General features: G+C 34.4%; 1 protein-coding gene across 3 annotated transcripts in view; it reads right to left on the bottom strand.

The window, feature by feature from the left end:
* LOC129220133 (uncharacterized) overlaps positions 1-21,866 on the bottom strand; it is a 65,221-nt gene extending 43,355 nt beyond the window's left edge. Inside the window, exon 1 of one of the 3 annotated variants that reach the window (XM_054854477.1) lies at positions 21,644-21,866. In XM_054854477.1, the coding sequence (XP_054710452.1) occupies positions 21,644-21,690 (47 nt within the window). In that variant the 5' untranslated portion in view covers positions 21,691-21,866. Of the gene's footprint in view, positions 1-225; positions 433-17,813; positions 17,900-21,643 lie in introns of those variants that run through there. The other 2 variants (XM_054854479.1, XM_054854478.1) reach the window with 2 other exon arrangements.
* Between the last annotated feature and the right edge of the window lie 348 nt (positions 21,867-22,214).

Below are 22,214 nucleotides of genomic sequence, written 5' to 3'. Positions count from 1 at the left end.
AACATAACTCCAAGTTTTGCCGAATGATGATAATTATGTCGAATCTTCTGGTCACAGTGACCTCCCGAGACCTCCCATCTCATGAGAGCCATTAATTAGCACTATAATATGGTGCTTTCTGCTTTCCAAATTCAAAAAAAAAAAAAATGCGTGGACCCCATAAAAGAAAAAACACCGTGTAAATTTAAAAAGAATTTAAAAAAATGAATAAATAAACGAACATACCTAAATAAAAAGTAATGACTTCAATCCGCCGGACACTATTCGAATCCACTTTGAGAGTTGACTTTTCCCCTCCGATTGCTTGAAGAACCGCGAATAGCACCATGTGCGCGAGGGTGCGTGTGTGTGAGTGCGACAGGGTCGTCCGAACTGTTGGGTGGGGTCGGTTCGACCGCACCCACCCCTATTGTGAGCCTGCGACCCACCGTACACAACCCGACCACTGTCTAGCGCAGCCGAGAGAGAAAACGGGGAGCAGGACGGGGGGGGGGGGGGGGGGGTAGCCCAAGACACAGAGCGAGGGAAAAAAAGCAAACAAACTCGCGGAAATCTTCCTCCTTTTTTAATGAAGGCAACCCAAGACGCCAGATAGCGAGCCATCTGTAACCCTCCCTGTTCGTTTTCTCCCTTCTAGAACGGGCTGTCAAATCTTCGCAGGGATTGGAGTGAAAGTTTTTTTTTTTCTTTTCTTTATTTTCTTTTTCCGCGGAACCTCCTCCCACCCCCGTCCTCGGACAGAATGACACGCGATGCGAAAACGTTCCATCCGTATAACGGAATAAGGCTCTGCGTCCGGAGAAAAGATCATTCCGAAGATAAGCAGCATCTTCGTGCACATGGGATGTCTCTCAAAGCCCCGAACTTTCAAGAGAACACACAAAATGACCCATTCCATCAGGAGCCACGGACTAACGCTCCGTCAGTCCGTGCCCCGACACGGGATGAAAAATTTGAGGGGCGCACAATTACAAAACCGAGTTTTTGAAATTAAAAAAATCTTCGAAAATTCTCTGGGGAAAATTCTCAAAATCATAACAATCCAACTGTAGTATCCTCATATCGCTCATTTGGAAGAAGAGTGCCACAATACGAAGAAATGAAATTTCACAGGAGAAGTGTTTGAAGTTGAACTCTTCTGGCAATTTGAAGTCAGTTTGTTGTGCTCTTCAGTAGTTGATATTCGGACAAAAAATCTGGCATGATTTTCTGAAGAAGATAACGTCCTTTGAAGGCATTTAAGCGAAAAAAAAAAAGAAAATTTAAAATTTCGTATTGTGGCATTCCTCTTTAAACGAGCGATACATATATAATAGCCAATTCCCTGATTGAGTAGCGCTCTGACGTCAGCAACAATGAAACTCGCGCCATAGCATGTCAATTTGATAATATTTACTGGCAAAGTTTGACATGCAGGGAAATGCTTTATTTTGACAAAGCTGAACTGGATCCGGTAACTTAACTGCTTTACTGGTAAGACTAGTTTTAAGAGAATGAGGAGACGAAAAAGTGGCCAACAATGAACGCATTCTACTGGAGTTTAGGGTTAATCCACTGAAGTTAGGATTAAAATTTCAACCATCAAAATATCACCAAACAGGCAATTACTTCGTTCAAATGCAGAAACAATTTTCACCCGTCATATCTTGACGGGCGATTTTCTCATCATCATCATCATTGGCCCGACAACCCATTCTGGGTCCTGACCTTTTCCATAAGTTTCTTCCAGTTGGATCTATTTTTCGCTTGACTTCTCCGATTTTGGGAATTAATAGTTTTGAAGTCTCTTTCCAAGCAATCCAGCCATAGAATTTTTGGTCTTCCTTTCGGACGTTTGCCAGTTGGTCCTGCATTTAGGATCCTAAGTGGGATGGATTCAGGGGACATGCGAATTACATGACCTGCCCATCTCATTCTTTGCAATTTAATGCATTTTACTACGTCCGTATCTTTATTGCATCAGTGCAGCTCAAAGTTATACTTTTTTCTCAATACTCCATTTATTTCCACTCCCCCAAAAATGCCACTTAGAATTTTTCTTTCGAAAATTGACAAAAGAGACTTGTGCTTTTGGTTCATTACCCATGTCCCTGAACCATAAGTCAGAACTGGCCTAATGATGGTTTTATAAAGTAATAAGATTCATCTTTTTCGCCCCTTGGCGATTTTCTAGTACATAATAATGATCAAACATTTTTCAAAGCACTTTTCCAGTTACAAAAACCAGGTGGATTGGGATAGTAATGTTTTTTAACAAAAAAGATGTTTTATGCAGCAATTTAGGAAACATCTTTAAAAGAAAGTCAATGAGCAGAACTGCCTTTTTAACCCCCGACACACAAAGGAAGGGGGTTCTAAGTTATAAGTTTGACAAGGTCTATAATCCATTTATTTGTGTGTCTGTGTCTGTGGCACTCTAGCGCTTAAACAGATGGACTGATTTTGAAAAACTTTTTTCGTTCGAAAGGAGAGTTGATCGAGAGTGTTCTTAGCTAGGTTGCGTCTTTGGATGACATCAATTAACGAAGATATTAAGTAAAATCCTCTAAAAGGTTTTTCGCGACTTTTGCAGTGAAAATATATTTACAAATTTAAAAATTTAGTACCAAAATAAAGAGCAATTTTTCCTGCGTCCGATAGAATGAGTTTAGGACTTTCATGTTACACAGAATTCGAATTATAACGTTTTTAAAAGCAGATTTTAAATATGACTAAACCTTTATTCACGCGATTGTTACTGAATTCATTGTTGGCCCCGACACAAGGAAATTAAACGCAATGATTGAAAATTTTTATTTGCTCCCAGTTTCTATTTGTCAGCAAATAGAATACTTGTACGTAATTGAGTTTTAATAGTACAAGGCTTTTAAAAGGATTTTCAGTTTTCCCTCTTGATTCTACATTTGCGACCCAGTCGGGGTTTTTTTAATTTTCAATATTTTGTATTCAAAAATGTTGTTCCTATGTTTCTAAAGATCTGAAGCATTCAACATTGACTCATTATGTGTGATGAAGCAATTCGAAGAGAATCCTCAAGATGAGTTTTAGAATACGATTCCTCAGTTTTGACTCGACATTCTTCACTTTGGAGAATAGCTCCTCATCGGCGTAAGTGCTGCCCTAAAAAGGGATGATGTGAGCACAGCATGAGATCTCATTGCTGGAAATTGATCTTCTATTACATACAATGAATAAAGATTTAACAGTCCAAAGTTTTTAAATTTCTCCTGTAAATCGTCCTTATATTGAAATGCATTAAATCCGTTGATACATTAGTGGTTATCGAAATGCCGGCAAATATGGAAAAGAGAGTACAATGAATGACGAAATTCAAGTTATTTAAGTATAAAAACGAGACATGACTTCCCTTTACACCAATTTAATGTTATTCCCCATTATCGGTAATTTTAATGTGATTCAATAGTTAACTCTTTATATATCACCAACAACTTAATCATTAACATCACAACTTAAATATCACCAACAGTAGCTTAATTGAAACCAGATTTTAAAAAAAAAATCGCCTAATTTGTCGCTAAGTTGGCGACAAAACTTGGCGACCAAAAGACTGGCGTTATATCGCCAAGTGTCCACCAAATTACAACACCACTTGAGTTTGCATCGAAATTAATAATTATTCCCCCCCCCCAAAAAAAGGGGGAAAACCCCTTTAGAAACGCCCGAATGCAACCAAAATGGGAGGTGCACAACTAGACCCCACTAGGAGTCTATGTACCAAATTTCAACTTTCTAGGACATACAGTTCTTGAGTTATGCGACATACATACGCACATACGTACATACATACATACGTACATACAGACGTCACGAGAAAACCCGTTGTAATTAACTCGAGAATCGTCAAAATGGGTATTTCGGGCGTCTATACGTTTTTAGGTATATATGCACGTGTGGTCGGGTCGAGAAAAAAAAAAAAAACTCAACATTCATTCGGGGGTGAGCAAAATGGAAATTAAGATCGATTTTTGAGTGAAATTTTTTTCGCGGACACAATACTTAATTTTTTGTAAAAGAAAGTAATAAGTCCTGAAAACAGAACTCCCTAAGTTCTTTTGTTAGAAATTAAGACCTATATGAAGGCTACATTAACATTTTTTTAAATTCCTTTTGCAGCATTTAAAGCATTAAGATTGCAATGTTCAGCTTCAGGGGTGCCCATCCCCCCAAGCTCAGTGGCGCAAATTCCCCCCCCCCCCCTCAAAAAAAAAATTTCTCGCTTTCGAATCGGGTTAAACATAACAATCCAGTTAATCAATAATAACAATCCTGGTTTAATTTCCAGTCAAATTCATGGGGGGGGGGGCTAACAAATAGCATTTTAACTGAAATATTGTTGGATTGTTGACGTGCCTTGCCTTTCCAAATTTTACAACGTGCACCTTGAGTAAACAACTTTTGGGTACCCCTGAATTTTGCTACACCTTATTATAATTATTATTATTATTATTATTATTATTTTCAAACATATGAACAATTACAGGAAGAGTGGATTCAACTTTCTGGCTTGGGATGGAGTCATTACTAGATGTATACAGTATGAACCTATACAATATGAATCTTATTTTATTGTCACTTAGATAGGGGGTTCGGAGGTTTCTCCTCCGGAAAATTTTCGAAATTGTATTTTGAAAACCAGTTTTAGACGATCTCTGGTAATGTTTGGGGGATACAAGGTTTGGTGTGCCCTTCCCGGTAATTTTTCAATATTGAAACTTTAAAAGCGCAATTATAGATAGTTTAACGTTGTGTGAAAGAGGGATTTCCTTTGTTTTAAAAATTGTAATTCTAAAAACGCAGTTTCAGACTATCTGTGGTAATGTTAGGGAAAGAAGAGATCCTAGGGCTTGCCCCAGGAAAATTTTCAAAATTAAAGTCTTAAAAACGCTATCTATGGTTGGGGGGAAAAGCAGTTTTCTGAAATTGAAGCTCTAAAATTGCAATTGTAGCCGACCTTTGTGACGTTAAGAAAACGAGTTTTCGGAAGCTCTCCCGGAATTTTCTCGAAATTAAAGCCCTGAAAACCAAATTTAACACGATTTTTTAAATAATGTTAACGAGGGTAGGGGGGAGGGGTGGGGCGCTCCACTTAAATTTTCGAACTTGTAGCTTTAAAAACGCAGTTTTGATAGATCTGGATAATGTTAGTTTGAAGGTGAATTTCGGTGCTATTTCTCCAGCAATTGTTTGAAATTGATACTCCAAAAACGCAATTCTAGGCATGTCTTTGATCATGTTAAGGAAAAACGGGGGAATTCAGGGGCTCTCTCCAATAAATTTTTCAAAATTGCAGTTCGACAAACGCAGTTTTAGATGACTCTTGATGATAAAGAAGGTGTTATTCTGGCGCTACAGTGGGGGGCGCTTTCATGGAAGTTTTCCTAAATTGAAGTTGCATATCCAAAAAAGATGGATCAGACACACCGTGACAGATATGTTTCGGAAATCCCGAAAAATGGATTCAGCTATTCAGCACACATCGAAAATCAGAACTCGAGAATTTTAATGAATCAAATATCCTTCTATACATGTCAGATATAGAAGAAAGTAAATATGATTTACGAAACATAATTTAAACACCTTAAGAACAGACTGTTCTACCTCCATCAGCGGAAACCAACATCACTGAAAGTTTTAATAAAAATCATCTAATGATAAATTGAAACAATCAGTTTAAAAATGGTAGAGAAGATGGAGTCAAGTGAAATGAGAGAGACAGAGAGAGAGAAATTCTTCACAAGCTTAAGCTCGTTAATGAAGAAAAAATATTAATTGTCAATAGGAGGGATAAAAAATATGTAATTCGCAAACTTCAAAACTAGTTCTTAACGATTGCCGAGGTGCAAATGAATCAATGGAAGACTAGAGCATACTGGTCAGAGTTATTACAAACAATAAAACATTTTTGACCTCTCTCCCTCTCATCGTTTTTACACACGCATTCATCATGCAGAATTGTGTTACTTCCAGAAAATTTATAAAAAAATGAAAACAAATCAAATCGTCTGATCCAGCTTTGAAACGGACACCAACTCCATGCCGTCTGTGATGTTCCCTTTATTGAAAAAGAGACACGGTCATTAAATTTTGGAAAGAGTACCAGAGCCGTTGCTAGGTCAAAAAACTGGGGAGGGGGGGGGACGCTTTTGGCGGCCCGGTAATTGTTTCAAACGCATGTTCCAATATGCAGAGAGAGAGAATATTTGGCTTCTGGTTTAGCAGGGATAGTCATATTACTAGACCTTAGTACTAGCAATATAAATTTAATTGTAAGGATAATATTCAGTCAGAATTAGAGAATGCCGGAGGACTACCTTCTTGCATTATTTCGAAATTGAAGACATAAAAACGCAGTTTTAGACTATATTTTAAGTTTGGGAGGAGGAGAAGGTCCAGGATAGCCTCTCCCGATAATTTTTCCAAATTTAAGTTCTCAACACAATCGTACGTTATATTTAATTATGTTCAGGAAGAGGGGTTCCGGGGCTTACCCCCGTGAATTTTCAAGATTGTTATTTGAAAAACACAGTTTTTACACGACCTATGGTGATGTTAAGAGAAGAAGAGACTCGGGGTCATCGTTCTATAATTTTTCAAAATGCAAACTTCAAGCACGCATTCCCAATTGCGAATTATTTGTGATTATGACACGCAAAGGGGGGGGGGGTCTGGGGGCTCTCCCCCGGAGAAAATCTGAAAATCGTAGTTTGAAAAATGCAGTTTTAGATGAGCTATGGGAATATTAAGGGGAAGAGAGATGCGCCCCCCCACACGAAATTTTTTGAAATTTTGAAGTCTTAAAAACGCGATTGTAGACTTTTTTTTTTTTGTTAAAATTTAGTGCACCGCCAGTTTCTTGAAATTAAAGCTCCGAAAACGTAATTTAAGCCAACCTTCGATGAAAGGGGGAAGGGGGGAGTTTTGAAGGGGCTCGAGACCAAAAATGTTTCGTAATTGAAGCACTAAAAGCGAGATTTAAGACATTTTTCGATGATGTTGGCGAGGGAGAGAGGGGGTGGGGGGGGGGGCATTCTCTCGAAAAAATTGCGATTTGTTGAAACCGCAGTTTTAGAAGATTTTTGGCAATGTTAATGGGTGGAGAGATTTGGAGTCCTCCCCTGGCAAATTTTCAAAAAATTGAAATTCAATTAACGCAATCGTAGACGATTTTAAATACTGTTAGAGGAGTAGAAGGTTTTGGAGATCTCCCCCGAAAACATTTCTGAATTGAAGCCTTAACAATGAATTTTTTGAGGATCTTCGGTAATATTTGGAGAACGACAGTTTCGGGACATTTCAGGAAGTTTTTTTAAAATTAAAGTCCAAAGGACGAAATATATTCGAACTTGAATGATGATGAATGATTAATTGAGAGGGCGTTTCTCGGAGGTTACGTTGGGAGCAATAATTTTCAGGACAACATTTTTCATCAAAAAAAAAAAGTATGTACACATGGGAATGTTTCGGCGACCCCTATCCCATGGGCTGTCCTATTTATTTCTGCATTTTTATTTTTATTATTTTTTTTTAAATTGCAGAACCATGAAGCATGGTTTTGTATAACCAGGGCCGCCGAGAAACAAGGCGTGTAACATGTTAGTTTGGTCACCTGTCCTCCCTCCCATTATTTAAATTTTACTCTATGCACAATACTGTAATTCGAGCCGAGCCCCATAGTTTCCGACTTGGCAGACATACGCACTCTGCGGCCGTAAGAAAGCCATGAAGAGTGTAATGTACTGAATACTTTTTTTTTGTGTTAATAAAAATGTTTGAAGCGTACATTTCCGCGGCCCTCTTACTTAGATACTCTTAACAAAAGAGAATCATTGGATGTTCCTAAGTTGTATTTTAAGATTACATTTTCTATTCAAATTTGACAGAAAAAATACTTTTTGTCACTATTATTTCACTTGTTCATTTATAACTACTATTTTAATTTTTTAAAATAACAAAGAGTTTTCCTTTTTCTTCGTTAGTTGCATCGCTAAAATGAAATTGTGGGCCGCACTTCTCTAGAAAGAGGGGGGGGGGGCTTGCTACGGCGACGGCCCTGAAAAGTACGCGGAAAAAGTATTATTAATGCATCTATTTCTTGTTCAATAAGTTTAAATATTTTTTCTTTCCAAAATTCAAAAATTTCATGTTCTAAATAAAAAAAACCTTCTGGACCCCCCCCCCCCCCCCAAAAAAAAAAAATTTCGATGGCGCAACTTGCGCCATAATCCCCCCCTGTGGGCACCCCTGTTCAGCTTGATTTTAACATTTCTATATGGAATCAACTTTTCAATTGTCTGCTGCTGTAAATGGCGCGGAAACAAAGAGGCGATAAAAATTCCACCAAACAAAATATAAGTGCTCCTGTTCAAAATAACTCCTGTGTTCTCGACAGACGATGCTGGGAACACACAACAGGAAAGGGTTTCATGAGCGAATGGGAATTTTGCTGAACAGACTGGGCGGGTGTTCGGTTGAGATTGTTTTTGCATCTCTTTTCTCATTATGGTGGCTTAAAAGGAGATCGAGAGATAGCCGTCTTAGAGAAAATGTTCTTTCACAAGTTTCGATATTGTGGGTGGGGTTCATTCTTAATCATCTCAAAGGCGTAGTCTCAGGAAAACCCTAATTCAGAATGTGTGGACGTGATTGACGACACGAACAGAACTTTTTTTTTTCCGTTCTTTTCGTTTCATGTTCTGCAAGGTTTTATGGAAGCATCGATAAATATAGAAATAGAAATGTTTCTTTTCACGGAACAGTCACAATTATAAGTTTTGCATTTTTAAACGATTAGGTTCTCATTGAATGATGTAATACTATCACGTAGAAACGATTTACCCCGCCCCCCCCCCTTTTTTTTGCTTTAAAATTGAATGTCGATTCAATTGTTCCTTGATTCCTTCAACTTTTAATTAAATCTACACATTTATGTAGCCCATAATCTATTTTTATTTCTTTACTGAGAAAGAAACGTGCATGCTTTTATAAAAGTTTTTTTTTTCTTCTAGCAACAGCAAATATTTGTTTTGAAAATTACGTAGAAAATTAAAATTTAATAATCTTAAAGAAAATAACTGAATCATCTCTACATACTATAAAATGAAGTCCCTCAAAAGGGCCTGTCTGTGTGAACGTGCAAAACTCGAGAAAAACCCGGCCGATTTCGCAGAAAATTTTAGTTTGGTTCTTATTTCAGTCCCGAAACGGTTTGGATACTTGTTCGAACAAAGTTCGACAAATAATTTTTTTTTTTAAATTCCAATTTTAGACGCAATGTTCACCTAAATTCCCTAATGTGTGGGTGAAAAATGACTTGCAGGTGTTAATATTATACATCATTCGAAAGAGCGAATTTTTCTGCGTCAGATGGAATTGGTACTAGTTCTCTATAACTTAATTACGGCGGCAGTAATTAGTGTGAGTATTTTGCGCACGGTGCGAGTTCTAGAGTGTTCATGCATCAAAATATTTGGAATGCTTTTTTAAAGGCAAATGAACAAAGTCATGCATAGTTCTATAGAAAATTTAAAAGATCGATAAATGAAATTTTGCATACTAGCGAAAACGACTTAATAAGTTGGCATACATCGTTCATTTCCTTTTACGAAAGAAAATGAAAATTTTTACGAACTATTTTTAAGTTTATCTTATAAGTCCTGAATTAAGTAAAAGAATTCAACACATATGCAAGTTCTTTCAGACATATCCTTAAGGGTTATTTTTTAATTATAATTTCTGCACATGTGCTTAAAAATCAGAATTCTACCATAGTTATTTTACTTACCCAATAAAAGACAGGAATACTAAAAGGAATGAAATCTCTCTTTCAGTTTATGACGTAAGAGGAAGTTCACAAAAAATTATGAAATTAAGAAAAAGAAAAAAAATGTTCAAACATTTTCCTCATCAATGTAAGGAAATAAAGGCATGCATTTTAAATTTCTTTTTAAGCCAATATCAGAAGTTATTTGTCTTTTTTTTTATTTTTTGGAAATGACATTTGTATCAATTAAATTGTATTCATAAATGTATTTGATGTATTACGTATTCAATCTGATTCCATTCTTATTGACATTTCTAATTTCAGCTATGGGTTAAAACAGTCATTTTAGCTGTTGGCAGTTTTCTTAGAATGGGGTTGTTTCCTTCAGTCAAAAGTAGTACGTTTAGTCACTGAAATTGATAGAATAAGCAAAAAATGAATAAATAAATAACATGGACTCAGGAAATTCTTTCATTTTCCCAACAGTTATTTTTTAATTATTTTTTTAAACTGTTCGATTTTTCAAACAAGGCGTGGTCTTGATGACGTCACAAATGATGCTCTTTGGCGCATCTTTCTACCGCGTTTCCACGTTAGGATAATCAAGCAGCGAATTAAAATTGCGCTCTACGTTTGCTATCAACCCTATCATTGCCAATACACGTGAGTAAAGATGCGAATTAAATATTTTGCTCTGTGAATGGCAACGCTGAATGGCATTTCATCATTTGTGATGTCATCGGCAAGAAATGTAAACAATAAAAGCGCACCGATTTAAGTAATTTTTTTAAAATATTAAACTTAAACAAATTATTTTAAAAATAGTTAGATCCTATGTTTTTAAGCATGTTCTTTCAGAAAAAAAAAATACTTCTAAAATTTTGGAAACGACCCCATTATAATTGACATCAAGTTAAGTGATAAATTGAAACGTAAAATAGAAAGGCTAAAACAAAGCAAATTTAGGCCCGAAGAGAATCGTTTTATTACTTTTAATTTTTTTTTCATCAAACCTTTTAAATTGTAGATGAACTGATTCCTTAAATGATGAGGGAGAAAAAAAATATCAGTCTTCAAACTTTCAGGACTTTAGTAAATTACCGCCCTTAAGCCAGGGCTGAGGCAGAACTACATGCAATATACCGACAGTCCAGTTATCACATACAGAGACCGCAGTTTCGTCCTTGTTAGGACTCATCAGTCTGGAATAGACAATAACTGAGCTGGAGGCAGTTGTCATCTCTTTGCTGGCGAACTAAATTCAATTTGGCAGTCAGTTTGTTGGCACTCTCAGCTACAATGAGATGACCTCTGCCCAGGTGTACCAATCCACCCCCCCCCCAATCTAAACCCTCTTTTCCTTTTTTATTTTTTATTTTCAGCTCTTTTTATAATTTATTTTTAAAAATATTTTAAAACCTTTTTAAAAATATTTTTTATTTATTTATTTATTTATTTATTTTGAATTATTGTTATCATTGATATTTTATCAGAAAAGTTCTGTGCTACACCAATGACATACACACACACACACAAACTAAATAAATGAAGGAAATTAAATGCAAACAGAACAAACTGAAATAAAATAAAATAAATAATTTAAGTTAAAAATTAATAAATAAATAAATAAAAATCTATAAATAAAACACTTTAAAAAGCCTCCCCCCCCCCAATTTAGGTGGCGCATTCCAAACTGATGAGTCCCAACAAGGAGGAAACTTCTGTCTCTGCATTGCATAACCGGGCAGTCAGTATATTGCGTGTACTTCAGCACATCTTTTAATAATGAATTTATGAGGAATGCGTGCAAAAGAAACTGTACAAAGCTTGATTTTTCAGAGTTAAACATTGTTTTTGCGAGATACAAATAATTATATTTATACCTTTTATAATTTTGACTCTCTCCAAATAAAGTTATAACTTACAATTTTCACTTACTTCCAATGAGGAATTCTAAAACTCAATTATAGCAAATTAACTATCGAAATTGAAGAATCTTATAGGTGAAAATGAAAAAAAGCTGAAAAACATTAAAAAGCATTTTTCTCCCTGTCCATACAAGTCACCAAAAACCGAAGCTGAGCAGACTGTTCAGAAAGGAAATACTTCAGTTTTTTAGGGAACAGCATATCGTACAAATAATTTCGCAAGAGACAGCTTAAAATTAATCAAGGTGATAAGCCGATTGGAATGCTATGCAACAGGTTTTAATCCGCTTTAGGCCTCAGACTGATAATAAAATATAAGGTCTGACAATAAAATATATTTCTCAAGGTCCTTGTTCGGAATTTTTCGCGTGAGTTTAATGATTTCATTTTCTTTAGTCAAGAAAAAAGTTACGCATTTTCTGAGATTATCAATGAATATTTGGGCCGTTCTTGTCATTTCAGTCTGAGCGTTGTCTACTATTGAATAAGTTGATCTTACATGGGAAAAGGTGATTTGCGATGAATATATTACTGATGTATTCGAAACTCTGTCGGTGAATACAATTAATCAGTTTTATTATGTAACTAAAAAAAAATCTGGAACTTCGATTAATTCAAACAACTGAAAAAATTTAATTTCAGCCTTTTTTTTTTTGATCATTTTTTTAAAAATTGTTGCAGGCAAGGACGCGGAGCAGGGTTCGCCGATATATATCATGATATATATCACGATATATATCACGAAATATAACCGATATTTATTTTGAAAATATCATGATATTTTGACATTTTCGATATTTATTTTTTCAACTACGGTATTTTCAATACAAAAATTATATTTGCCGTAGTAATATCGTTCATTTATTATTAAAAATCATAAAATTAATGTATCACTTATGATGTATTAATACATCATTAATAAAAGAAGTAATATAATATTCCTTTTTTGTGCTATATTCATAAAATTATTAGTAATATAGCAATTTTAATACAGATTAAAAGTGCCTAGTTAAATATTAAATGTTGTTCAGAAAAAAAAAGAACTGTCTGATGACTATGCACAGACTAATGCATATCTTTTGTTTTTGAATTATATAACTGTCTAAATAAGGAAAAATGAGTAAAACAGCTAATACTAAATTAACTCCATTAAAATCAATAAAAATGTGAAATAAAATATTAGATATAAATGATGAAAGAAACATTACTTTCAAGCCTGCATATTGCAAAAATAATATAAGAAAATAAAGGGTGATTGAAGATTCATTTACTATTTTAAAGACTTGTGTTGATTGAAAATATCCGATACATCAAAGTATCGGATTTATATCAAAATATCGGATATTTTCAATATTTTCGAAAATATCATGATATTTTCGAACCCTGATGAAGCGGAGTCGGATCAATTTTGAAGAAAGCGAGTCGAAGGTTTTAAAACTCCAGGAGTCTGAACCGGTCATTTTACCTCCACTACCGCAGCTCTGCTTGTGAGCTATAAAAAAATTTCACTAATTGTAATTTTTAACCTTCTTGAAAGTTAAAGCGAAATCAGAAATTTCATTTATAGTTACACACACTTCTAAGTCAAGTAAATTTGTTTTCATTTTTAGCTGGGATTAGGTTTAGTGCAGTATCAATACCATCCAGAACTTTTTGTTTTTTATTATTATTAAAGCCTATTTCTTAACTTATTTTCTCGGTCAAAATGCCCACGTTTTACTTTCGGTTGCCAAAAACAATAAAAATAGAATAGTAATTCTGAAGTTAAAGCTTCGTTTATAAATTTAATTAATTAAAATCAAAACTAAACCTAAGCAAACATATGTATTTGTGGATTTTGAGCATTTTAAACTTTTCAAACAATTATGCAGGCTTTCGAGCGTTCTTTAATTCAACTCTAGTCATCATTTTAAAAGTTTTTTTTTCACTTTTTTGTTTAAAATTTCTTTCGAATTTGAGCATACAAATTTGCAGTATTTAGAGCAGATGATGGTAAATATAAGATTTTCTATTTTTGTACGCAATTCATTCAGGGACGTGCACGGGGGGTAGGGAAAGGGACACCTGTTGGCCCGGGCCCGAGAATGAAGGGGGCCCAATGTTTTTAAAACTAGGAGTGGAATATAGAGGCAAACAATATGGAGGGGGTCCAGGAAAAGTCATTTGTGACGGGCCCCAAAATTTCTGTGCACGCCCCTGAATACATTTATACATTAGAAAGAAAGTCAATACCGTTTTTTCTTTCTATTTTTAAAAAGGATAGGTAACAGGTCAATATGCAGTACATTTAAAAAGTTTCACCTTAAATAAATTTCTAAACGAAAAAACTTCAAACTTAAACAAAAGAAATATATATATATATATATATATATATATATATATATATATATATATATATATATATATATATATATTTATTTATTTTAACTCTAAAAACTCTTTCTATAAGCTTGGTTCGCACTAAAAAGTATAAAATAAGTTGAGTTTATGCTTTTCTTGATTACAACTCTCAAAAATTGCAGTTGAGGTAAACTCTAATGCGGCCAATAAAATTTAAATTAAAATTTTGAGGGAAGAAATAGGAGATTTTCAGCTTTGTACGACTATCCGTTATTATACCGCCTATATATCCTCTTATCTCAATTTTTAGTCTGAATTTTATGGACTGTTTTAGAAAAATGCTGAAGACTTTAAGATTGACTTTAATTTTTGAGTGATGTAATCAAGAAAAATCATATATGTACTCATTTTATTTCATACTTTTTCGTGCGAATCAATCTTATAGAAACAGTCTTTAGAATTAAAATACATGCGTCCCTCGTATAACACGGTACTTGAATACACTGTTTCGATATTACACGGTACCAAATTTGCGATTATTATAACACGGTTTTGATATTACTTGGTACGAAACTTGAATTTAATGCTTCGTGGTTTTGATATAACTCGAATGTTATATTTATAAAAGATGGAATTTCATTTTTGTTTAATACATTGTGTTAATTTTTACTAATAACTGTAATACTTTGTTTCTATGAAACATGGTTTTGATACAATACAGTACACATCCCTTGATATACATTATTTCTAAGTGTCGTATAACACGGTTTTGATATAACACGGAACATAGTTTCGATATAAAACGATACATCTTTTAACCAGATTTTTCTGATGCACATACATAATTAGTGTTAAAAATAAGTAAAAATGTTAATTTTAAAAAAGTCTCGTATAACACGGTTCTGATACTACACGGAACGAATTAACCGTGTAATACGAGGGACACCTGTACTTTTTTTTTTTAATATTATTATAAAACCTCAGCCCTGCCGTTTTTCATACAAAATACATCTTTTTATATATTATTTTACGAGCTATCTTTAAACTTTTTGATAAAGATTTTCGCACACTATCTCATATTTTTCATTAGAAATGTATCAATTTATGTGCATAAAATAATATTACTTTTTATCACATAATGCAGTTATGCAGCAGAAATTAAGCAGAACATTTTGTTTTAGATGCTTCAGTGCGATGTTAAGTATGCTGTAGGGCAGGGGCGGCATTTCAGCATTTCGTTTGGGAGGTCGAGTTTCGTGAGCAATTAAAATTTTTGCGACAAAAGCTTTAAATTTATTTTGTAACAAGTTATCTCACAAAATATCTCCTTACAAGTTTTTATTTTTTAGTTTTAGTCTCCTATTCTTGGGGTCAGGAAGAACAGAAAATTTTGTAACTATATTTAATCAATATCTAATGTTTTGCCGCATTGCGCTTTGAAGTTAATCCTCAAACCTCCTGAGAAACAGAAGTCATCTTTAAAATGACTGACCAGATTGAAACAGACAAAAAAACAATGAAACAAGAAAGTTATGTTAAAAAACACACTTCCTTCATATTTGTCTCCTTAAAATAACCAAGAAAGCTTTTTACATTGGGCTAGTATTTATTTTGCGTCATTAAAAAGTATAGTCGTAATTCACTAAACAATTCCTCTTCCCTCATGCTATAAATTTTTCTTATAAGTGCAGTGGCGTAGCAAAGATCTTTGCTATCAACCAATGGCTCCAGAGCCATTGGTTTTAACATAAATGCAGATTTTAATGCTGTAGTTTATGCACATGAAAGGGCTGTTTTGATCAAAAAATTAACTTCAGGAGGTATTTTTCAAAAAATCCTCTTCAGAAGGTAATTTTCATCAAAAAATCCCCTTCAGATGATATTTTTCATCAAACCCCATCAAAAGGTACTTTTGATCTAAAGAACCACTCTAGAGGGTATTCTTCATCGAAAAACCCTCTGTAGAAGGTATTTCTGGCTGCGCTAGTGTATAAGTGTAAAACTAAGTTATAATATGAGCATTAAATTTATGTAAAATGACATGGAGTTTAGGTGTAAAAATTGCGCCTCAACACTGTACAGGCATCTCATACAAGACACACCATCATAACATAGATTACAAAATTTTGAAATATTTAACCCATATGAAGAGATTACTTCTTAAGTTATGGCAAGCCATTATTCTCCATCAGTTTTTTGTATTTTGAAAATGCAGGCAAATGATTTTCTAAGTTATCTAAATTGAATTTACCCATTTTTTATTATTCTAAGTGAAAACTTTGGAGGTGCAACCGCCCCCTCTTGACCCCCCCTATTTGCCGCCCCTGCTGTAGGGCGTCATCAAAATAGTAATTGCTAGACCTCGGTACTAAAAATCATGAAAATATGCATGCAAAAATGCGCTAAACATACCTAAAATGTGCACTAAAAAAGAAAGAATATACGCTAATATTTTAAAATCCTGTCAGTAGAGCTGTTACATCTGAATAAAAAATAACTTATCTACTTTTATTTTGTTACAAAGGTGGTAAATGCATATTAAAGTAAATATTTACTCAGAAAGTGATATGCATTCACATTCTTAAACTGCAATTATTAACTGCAACATTATGTTTTTTTTTCTTTTCTTTTCTTTTTTTTTTTTTGTTAAAAAGTATCTTTTTTCACTTAATATTATACTTTCTGAAGATGAAAATATCCTTACAACTTGAATAGAATATCTTTAAAGAAAAGAAAAATCTTATGAAAAACACAGCAACGAGCATTTATTTTTTAAATTTTCCGTTTTTATGCTTCTAAATATACTAACGTCAAAAGGGGCTAAAATATGCATTTGCATATATATCAGGACGTTTTTGGTACAGATTTAGCTACCGACCCTCAATTTTTCTAACAACCGTCCATTTTCATTGTTAGCCTATATTCCTGAACACTAAAAAAATTTTAATTCCTGATTTCTTACGATTATGTAATTTTTTACAACGATATGTGGTTAAAAATGACCTATTGTAAGAGCTGGATAATTTTTTAAATCCCTGTTTGAATACCTGTTTTTAATCCCTGTTTTTTTTTTTTTTTTTTTTTTTTTGAAACGTTTACTTCATATCTGATGAAAACATGAATAAATAATATAAGCTTTGAGTGCATGATAACTTTTTTCTCCAAGTCCAAAAATCAGTTGAGTGCAAAAATAACAAAAATCCAAATAACATTTTAAATTTCCTGTGCCCGATTTTAATAAAAACTATATAATTTTTACCTGATAGCAACACATGCGTGTTACGACGGAGGGGAAAAAAAAAGATCGATTATTTGAAAATTTGGAAAAGGTACGATTTTTTCTGTCTTCTGAAAATTTTAAATTCTTGGCTTAAGTAGTTTTTTCACTCACCGATTCAAATAGAGGAAATAATAATATGAGGCAGTGAGAAGCAAAGGGATGCAAGTGGACCTTTTCAAGTTTTGAGTAAAACGCGTTTAAAGATTTGCTTCTAGGTAGACTTTCATTGAATTTTTTTTCCAAATCATGCTGCATATCAGCAACTACCAGGGCTACTAGTACCATCTCTTGCCCCAAGACAGAGGAGAGGTTCACCTACCATTTGTACTGGTTATCTCCAAATTTTTAATTTTGCCACTTACATCCCTTTGCTTCTCACTGCCTCATATGTCTTGAAGTTTTTTAAGCTCGTTGGCTTATTATGAGCGACTCACACATTAGTAAAAGCAAATATATTTGCAAAAACATGCTTCAAAGTTCTTACCTGCTTTCAAGCCTTCTTAGAAAGCAAATGATTTGTCCACAACACTGCAGGCCAATATTTTCTCACTTTCTTCAGAGAATTATTCGAAATGACAAAAACCTGCCCTAACCACTTCAATAAAATTGCAATATCAGTGCTGTTTATTCAGCTACTAAAGCAGTTGCCGAAGTAGTGAAAACGAAGAAGAAAAAAATCAGTTCTTCCATGTCGATGTTGTTGATTCAGCTCCAGCTCCGGAAAAGCAAACTCAAAACATTCTGGTATTCGGCTTCTTCTGCACCGGCGGCAGTAGGATTCTGACCCCAAATATTCACAAATGTTATTTTAAGGAAAGTTATTGTTGTAGGATTTTGTGTTGTATAGTAGGAAAATAAGTGAAATAAAAGAAAACAGTAAAGCGCTGATAAAAACATTATTATCACTTTGCTCATTTCACCTTACGTAGGGGAAAAGGGGGCTCGTGTGAACACGGGGCACATGTGAACATGGTATGTTTTACTAAGATCACTTCAAGCAAAAAATCTGGAAAATTTTTCAACTAAGGACAGTACTACTTGTACCTCTTGGACAAACATTTAGAGCAATGAGCCATTTTATGTTTCTGTGGTAGTAACTTCTTTGCTTTCGCAGGCGTGGAAAATTTTTTATCACTGTCTTCTTCACGTGATAACATTTTTAAAACTAACTGCTAATCTAAATCTAACTATTACGAACCATTGTATGAACATTCAAGTAAATTTATGACAATGTTAAAATTTTTTTATTAAATTAAAAAATTTTTATTTTTGTGAATTAGCTCTAAAGTAGACGATGGGGCACTTCTGAACTCAACACCTAGGGGCACAAATGAACAACTCCCATAGCCGCTCTCCTTAATATTAATATTAGTGTATTGTTGCCAATACACGTGAGTAAAGATGCGAATTAAATATTTTGTTCTGTGAATGGCATTTCATCATTTGTGATGTCACACGACAGAAGTGTAAACAATGAAAGCGCAACGATTTAAGTAATTTTTAAAAAATATCAAACTTAAATAAATTATTTAAAAAATGGTCGGATCCTATGTTTTTAAGCACGCTCTTTAAGAAAAAAATACTTTTAAAATTTTGGAAACGAACCCATTGTAAAATATGATTTATCTATAAAATGAAGAACAAGTAGTGTGTGATGTATACGCTAACTTCTCCCTTGATAAGTATTGACTGTGATACAGTGGAACTCGCTTATAACTAGAGCTAAGGCCCCTATATATACGAGCCGACGCATCAGCCTAAGATTAGCCTTTTTGGATCGGAGCGCGTCTTTTAGTGGTTGTCTTTTCTGGCAAGTTATCGCGTTTGGTGATTTTTCACTGTGAACGATTATTATGAATTGTTTATTAAATAAAATTTTATTTTCGACAAATTTGGCGAAATCCGAAACTTTGCTGTGGTAACCCTAGCAGTGCAACAATGAGAAATCCGATCCAAAATGGCTTAACTTAAGCTGATGCGTCGGCCTGTCTATATAGCGGCTCTAACTAGAGCAAAGGGACCGCGATATTTGCTCGTTACAACCGAGTGTTCGCAAAAGAAACGAGCTGATTTGTGCATCACTTGACTTCCTTTTACTCTAATTTAATGTCATTTCCCCATTACTGGCAATTTTAATGTGATTCAATAGTTTACTCTCTAAATATCACAAACAGTGGCCCAATTGAAACAGATTTAAAATTTAAAAAAAAAAAACAGATTAAAAAATTAATTTGAATTTTGACATCTTGAATTCAAATTATGTTTTTCGCAATCACGAGTGTGTGTATGTAGGCGTGTTTGTGTGTGGGGGTATATGTTTGTGTGTAGGGGTTATGTGTATGTGTGTGTAGGCATGTGTGTTTGTGTCTGTGTGCTGGCATAAGTGTGTGGGTAGTTGTGTGTATGAATGTGTGTATGTGTGTGTAGGCATATGTGTTTGTGTATGTGTGTGTATGTTTTTTTTGTGTGTGTGTATGTGCGGGTGTCTGTATGTATGCACGTATGTGTGGGTGTCTGTATGTATGCACGTATGTGTGGGTGTCTGTATGTATGCGTGTGTGTATGTGTGTGTGTGTAGGTGTGTGAGTGTAGGTGTATGTGTGTGTGGGTGTGTGTGTGCGTGTGTGTGTGCGTGCGTGTGCGTTCATGTATGCGCGTATGTATAGAACATGGATGCAACCAGGAGACGGCTTTCGCTATAGGAGCAGCATCGTGAGGACCCCGGTCCACGGTGATGGTGCGGAGGGTGGCGGTGGGAAAATAAAATGATAGCACGCCAAAAACAGTCAAATGAAAGCAATAAGCAATCGTGATTGCTCAAAAAAAAAAAAAAAAAAATCGGCAAATTTGTCGCCAAGTTGGCGACAAAACTTGGCGACCAAAAGACTGGCGATGTATCGCCAAGTGTCCGCCAAATTATAACACCACTTGAGTTTACATCGAAATTAACAATGATTTCCCCCCCAAAAAGGGACAAAAGATCCCTTTAGAAACACTCGAATGCAACAAAAGGGGAGGTGCACAACTAGACGCCAGTAGGAGTCTACGTACCAAATTTCAACTTTCTAGGACATGCCGTTCTTGAGTTATGCGACAAACATACGCACGTACGCGCATACATATACATACATACGTACATACAGACAGACATCACGAGAAAATTCGTTGTAATTAACTCGGGAATCGTCATTATGGATATTTCGCGTGTCTGTACATCCACGTGTGGTCGAGTCGAAAAAAAAAGAAAAAAAAAAACTCAATATTCATTCGGGGTTGAGTAAAATGGAAATTAAGGTCGATTTTTGAGTGAAATTTTTTTCGCGAATACAATACTTCCTTTTTTGTAAAAGGAAGTAAAAACAAGTTCGGGGGAAAAATTCTAAAAATTCATCATAGTTGCTTTTAAAGGAAGGGGGTTATAAGTTCGACGTGTCTGTGTATCTGTGTGTGTCTGTGTCTGTGTATCTGTGTATCTGTGTTTCTGTGTATTTGTGTGTCTGTGTATCAGTCTATGGCACTCTAGTGCTTAAACGGATGGATCGATTTTGATTTTTTTTTTTCCGAAAGGAGAGTTGATCTTAGTGTGAAGAATGTTCTTAGCTAGGTTGCGTCTAAATGGATGACATTAATTAACGAAAATACTAATTAAAATCCTCTAAAAGATTTTTCGCGGTTTTTGCAGTGAAAAAGCTTTTACAGGATGTCTTTTCACCCAAAAGCTCACTAGTTGCATTGAAAAAGAGGTTCCCTGAAACCTCGAAACACGTGTATGCAGTAAATTTTGTGCGTCAAAACGTTGTTGATTATCAGTTACAATTCCGCACAAAGGTATTTATTTATTTCTTAAACATTTATATATTCAAGACTCCTGTCTTATTTAAGAAATGCTTTGTCATAAAACAACAGAAAACGAATCCATGAGACAACAGAAAGATGTCGCTCTAAAATGATACTACATTAATAAAATACTGCCACAATATTATTATATTACCACTTATATTTTTATGTAGACACATTAATTCACTTTAAAGCAAGGATTACGTTCACTTCAAGTAGTTTAATATAATTTATATTGTCAATTTAAACTTTATATTCAATTTCGTAATGGGGATCATATTTGCTTTTATCTTTCTTTTTCATTCCTTCTTCTTCTGCTTCTTTCTTTCTTTTCTTTTTTCTTTTTTTGAAATATTTACATTTTAACTGCATACACAAATTTTAGGCATTATTTCGTTCCTTCGAAGGAGTACTTAAATTAAAAACAAAAAACTTCTGAAAGGATATAAAATGTCTAAAATGAAATAATTTACTTACAAATGAGTCCAATGGAGTTTTATCACCTTCCAAAATGGTAATTTCATTGAACTATCGAATATAACAAAAACTGTTTTTGAACAAAAGCTAAAACAAGCTTAACTTAAAATATCGCTCAATATTGTCACTCCAAGATCTGTAGTGACCAACATTGTCATGCTTGTCAACCAAATACCCGCCATTCCTTCCAAAAATACGCTCTGATTTGAACATGAACATTGACTGTTCTGCTTAAAAGCATGCTTAGAAGAAATGACGCAATGCCCGTTCCATCTTTCGCGCCATTAGCAGCTGCTCCCAAATCAACAGCGATAAATTCACTTGGTTTTTGATAGTTGCTCGTATTTTTCCAACTAAATGCGTTAAATTCTTACTGGAACAACATTAAATCGGCGCCAACGAATGGTAGCAAAGATAGCGGGGAAAGAATTATTTGATGCTTAATTTAACAGAAAGAAATACAACGGGCATGAGCGTGAAAAATTATGATGGTGTTGTTAAGTGCCCCTTAAAATAATTTTAAGAGTGTTGCACGAATTTTTTGAAATTTTTTTTAGTGTTTTGTAATGTT

The sequence above is a fragment of the Uloborus diversus genome, chromosome 4, assembly GCF_026930045.1.
Source record: "Uloborus diversus isolate 005 chromosome 4, Udiv.v.3.1, whole genome shotgun sequence".
Classification (NCBI taxonomy): Eukaryota; Metazoa; Arthropoda; class Arachnida; order Araneae; family Uloboridae; genus Uloborus; species Uloborus diversus.
This window is presented reverse-complemented; position numbering and strand designations above follow the sequence as displayed.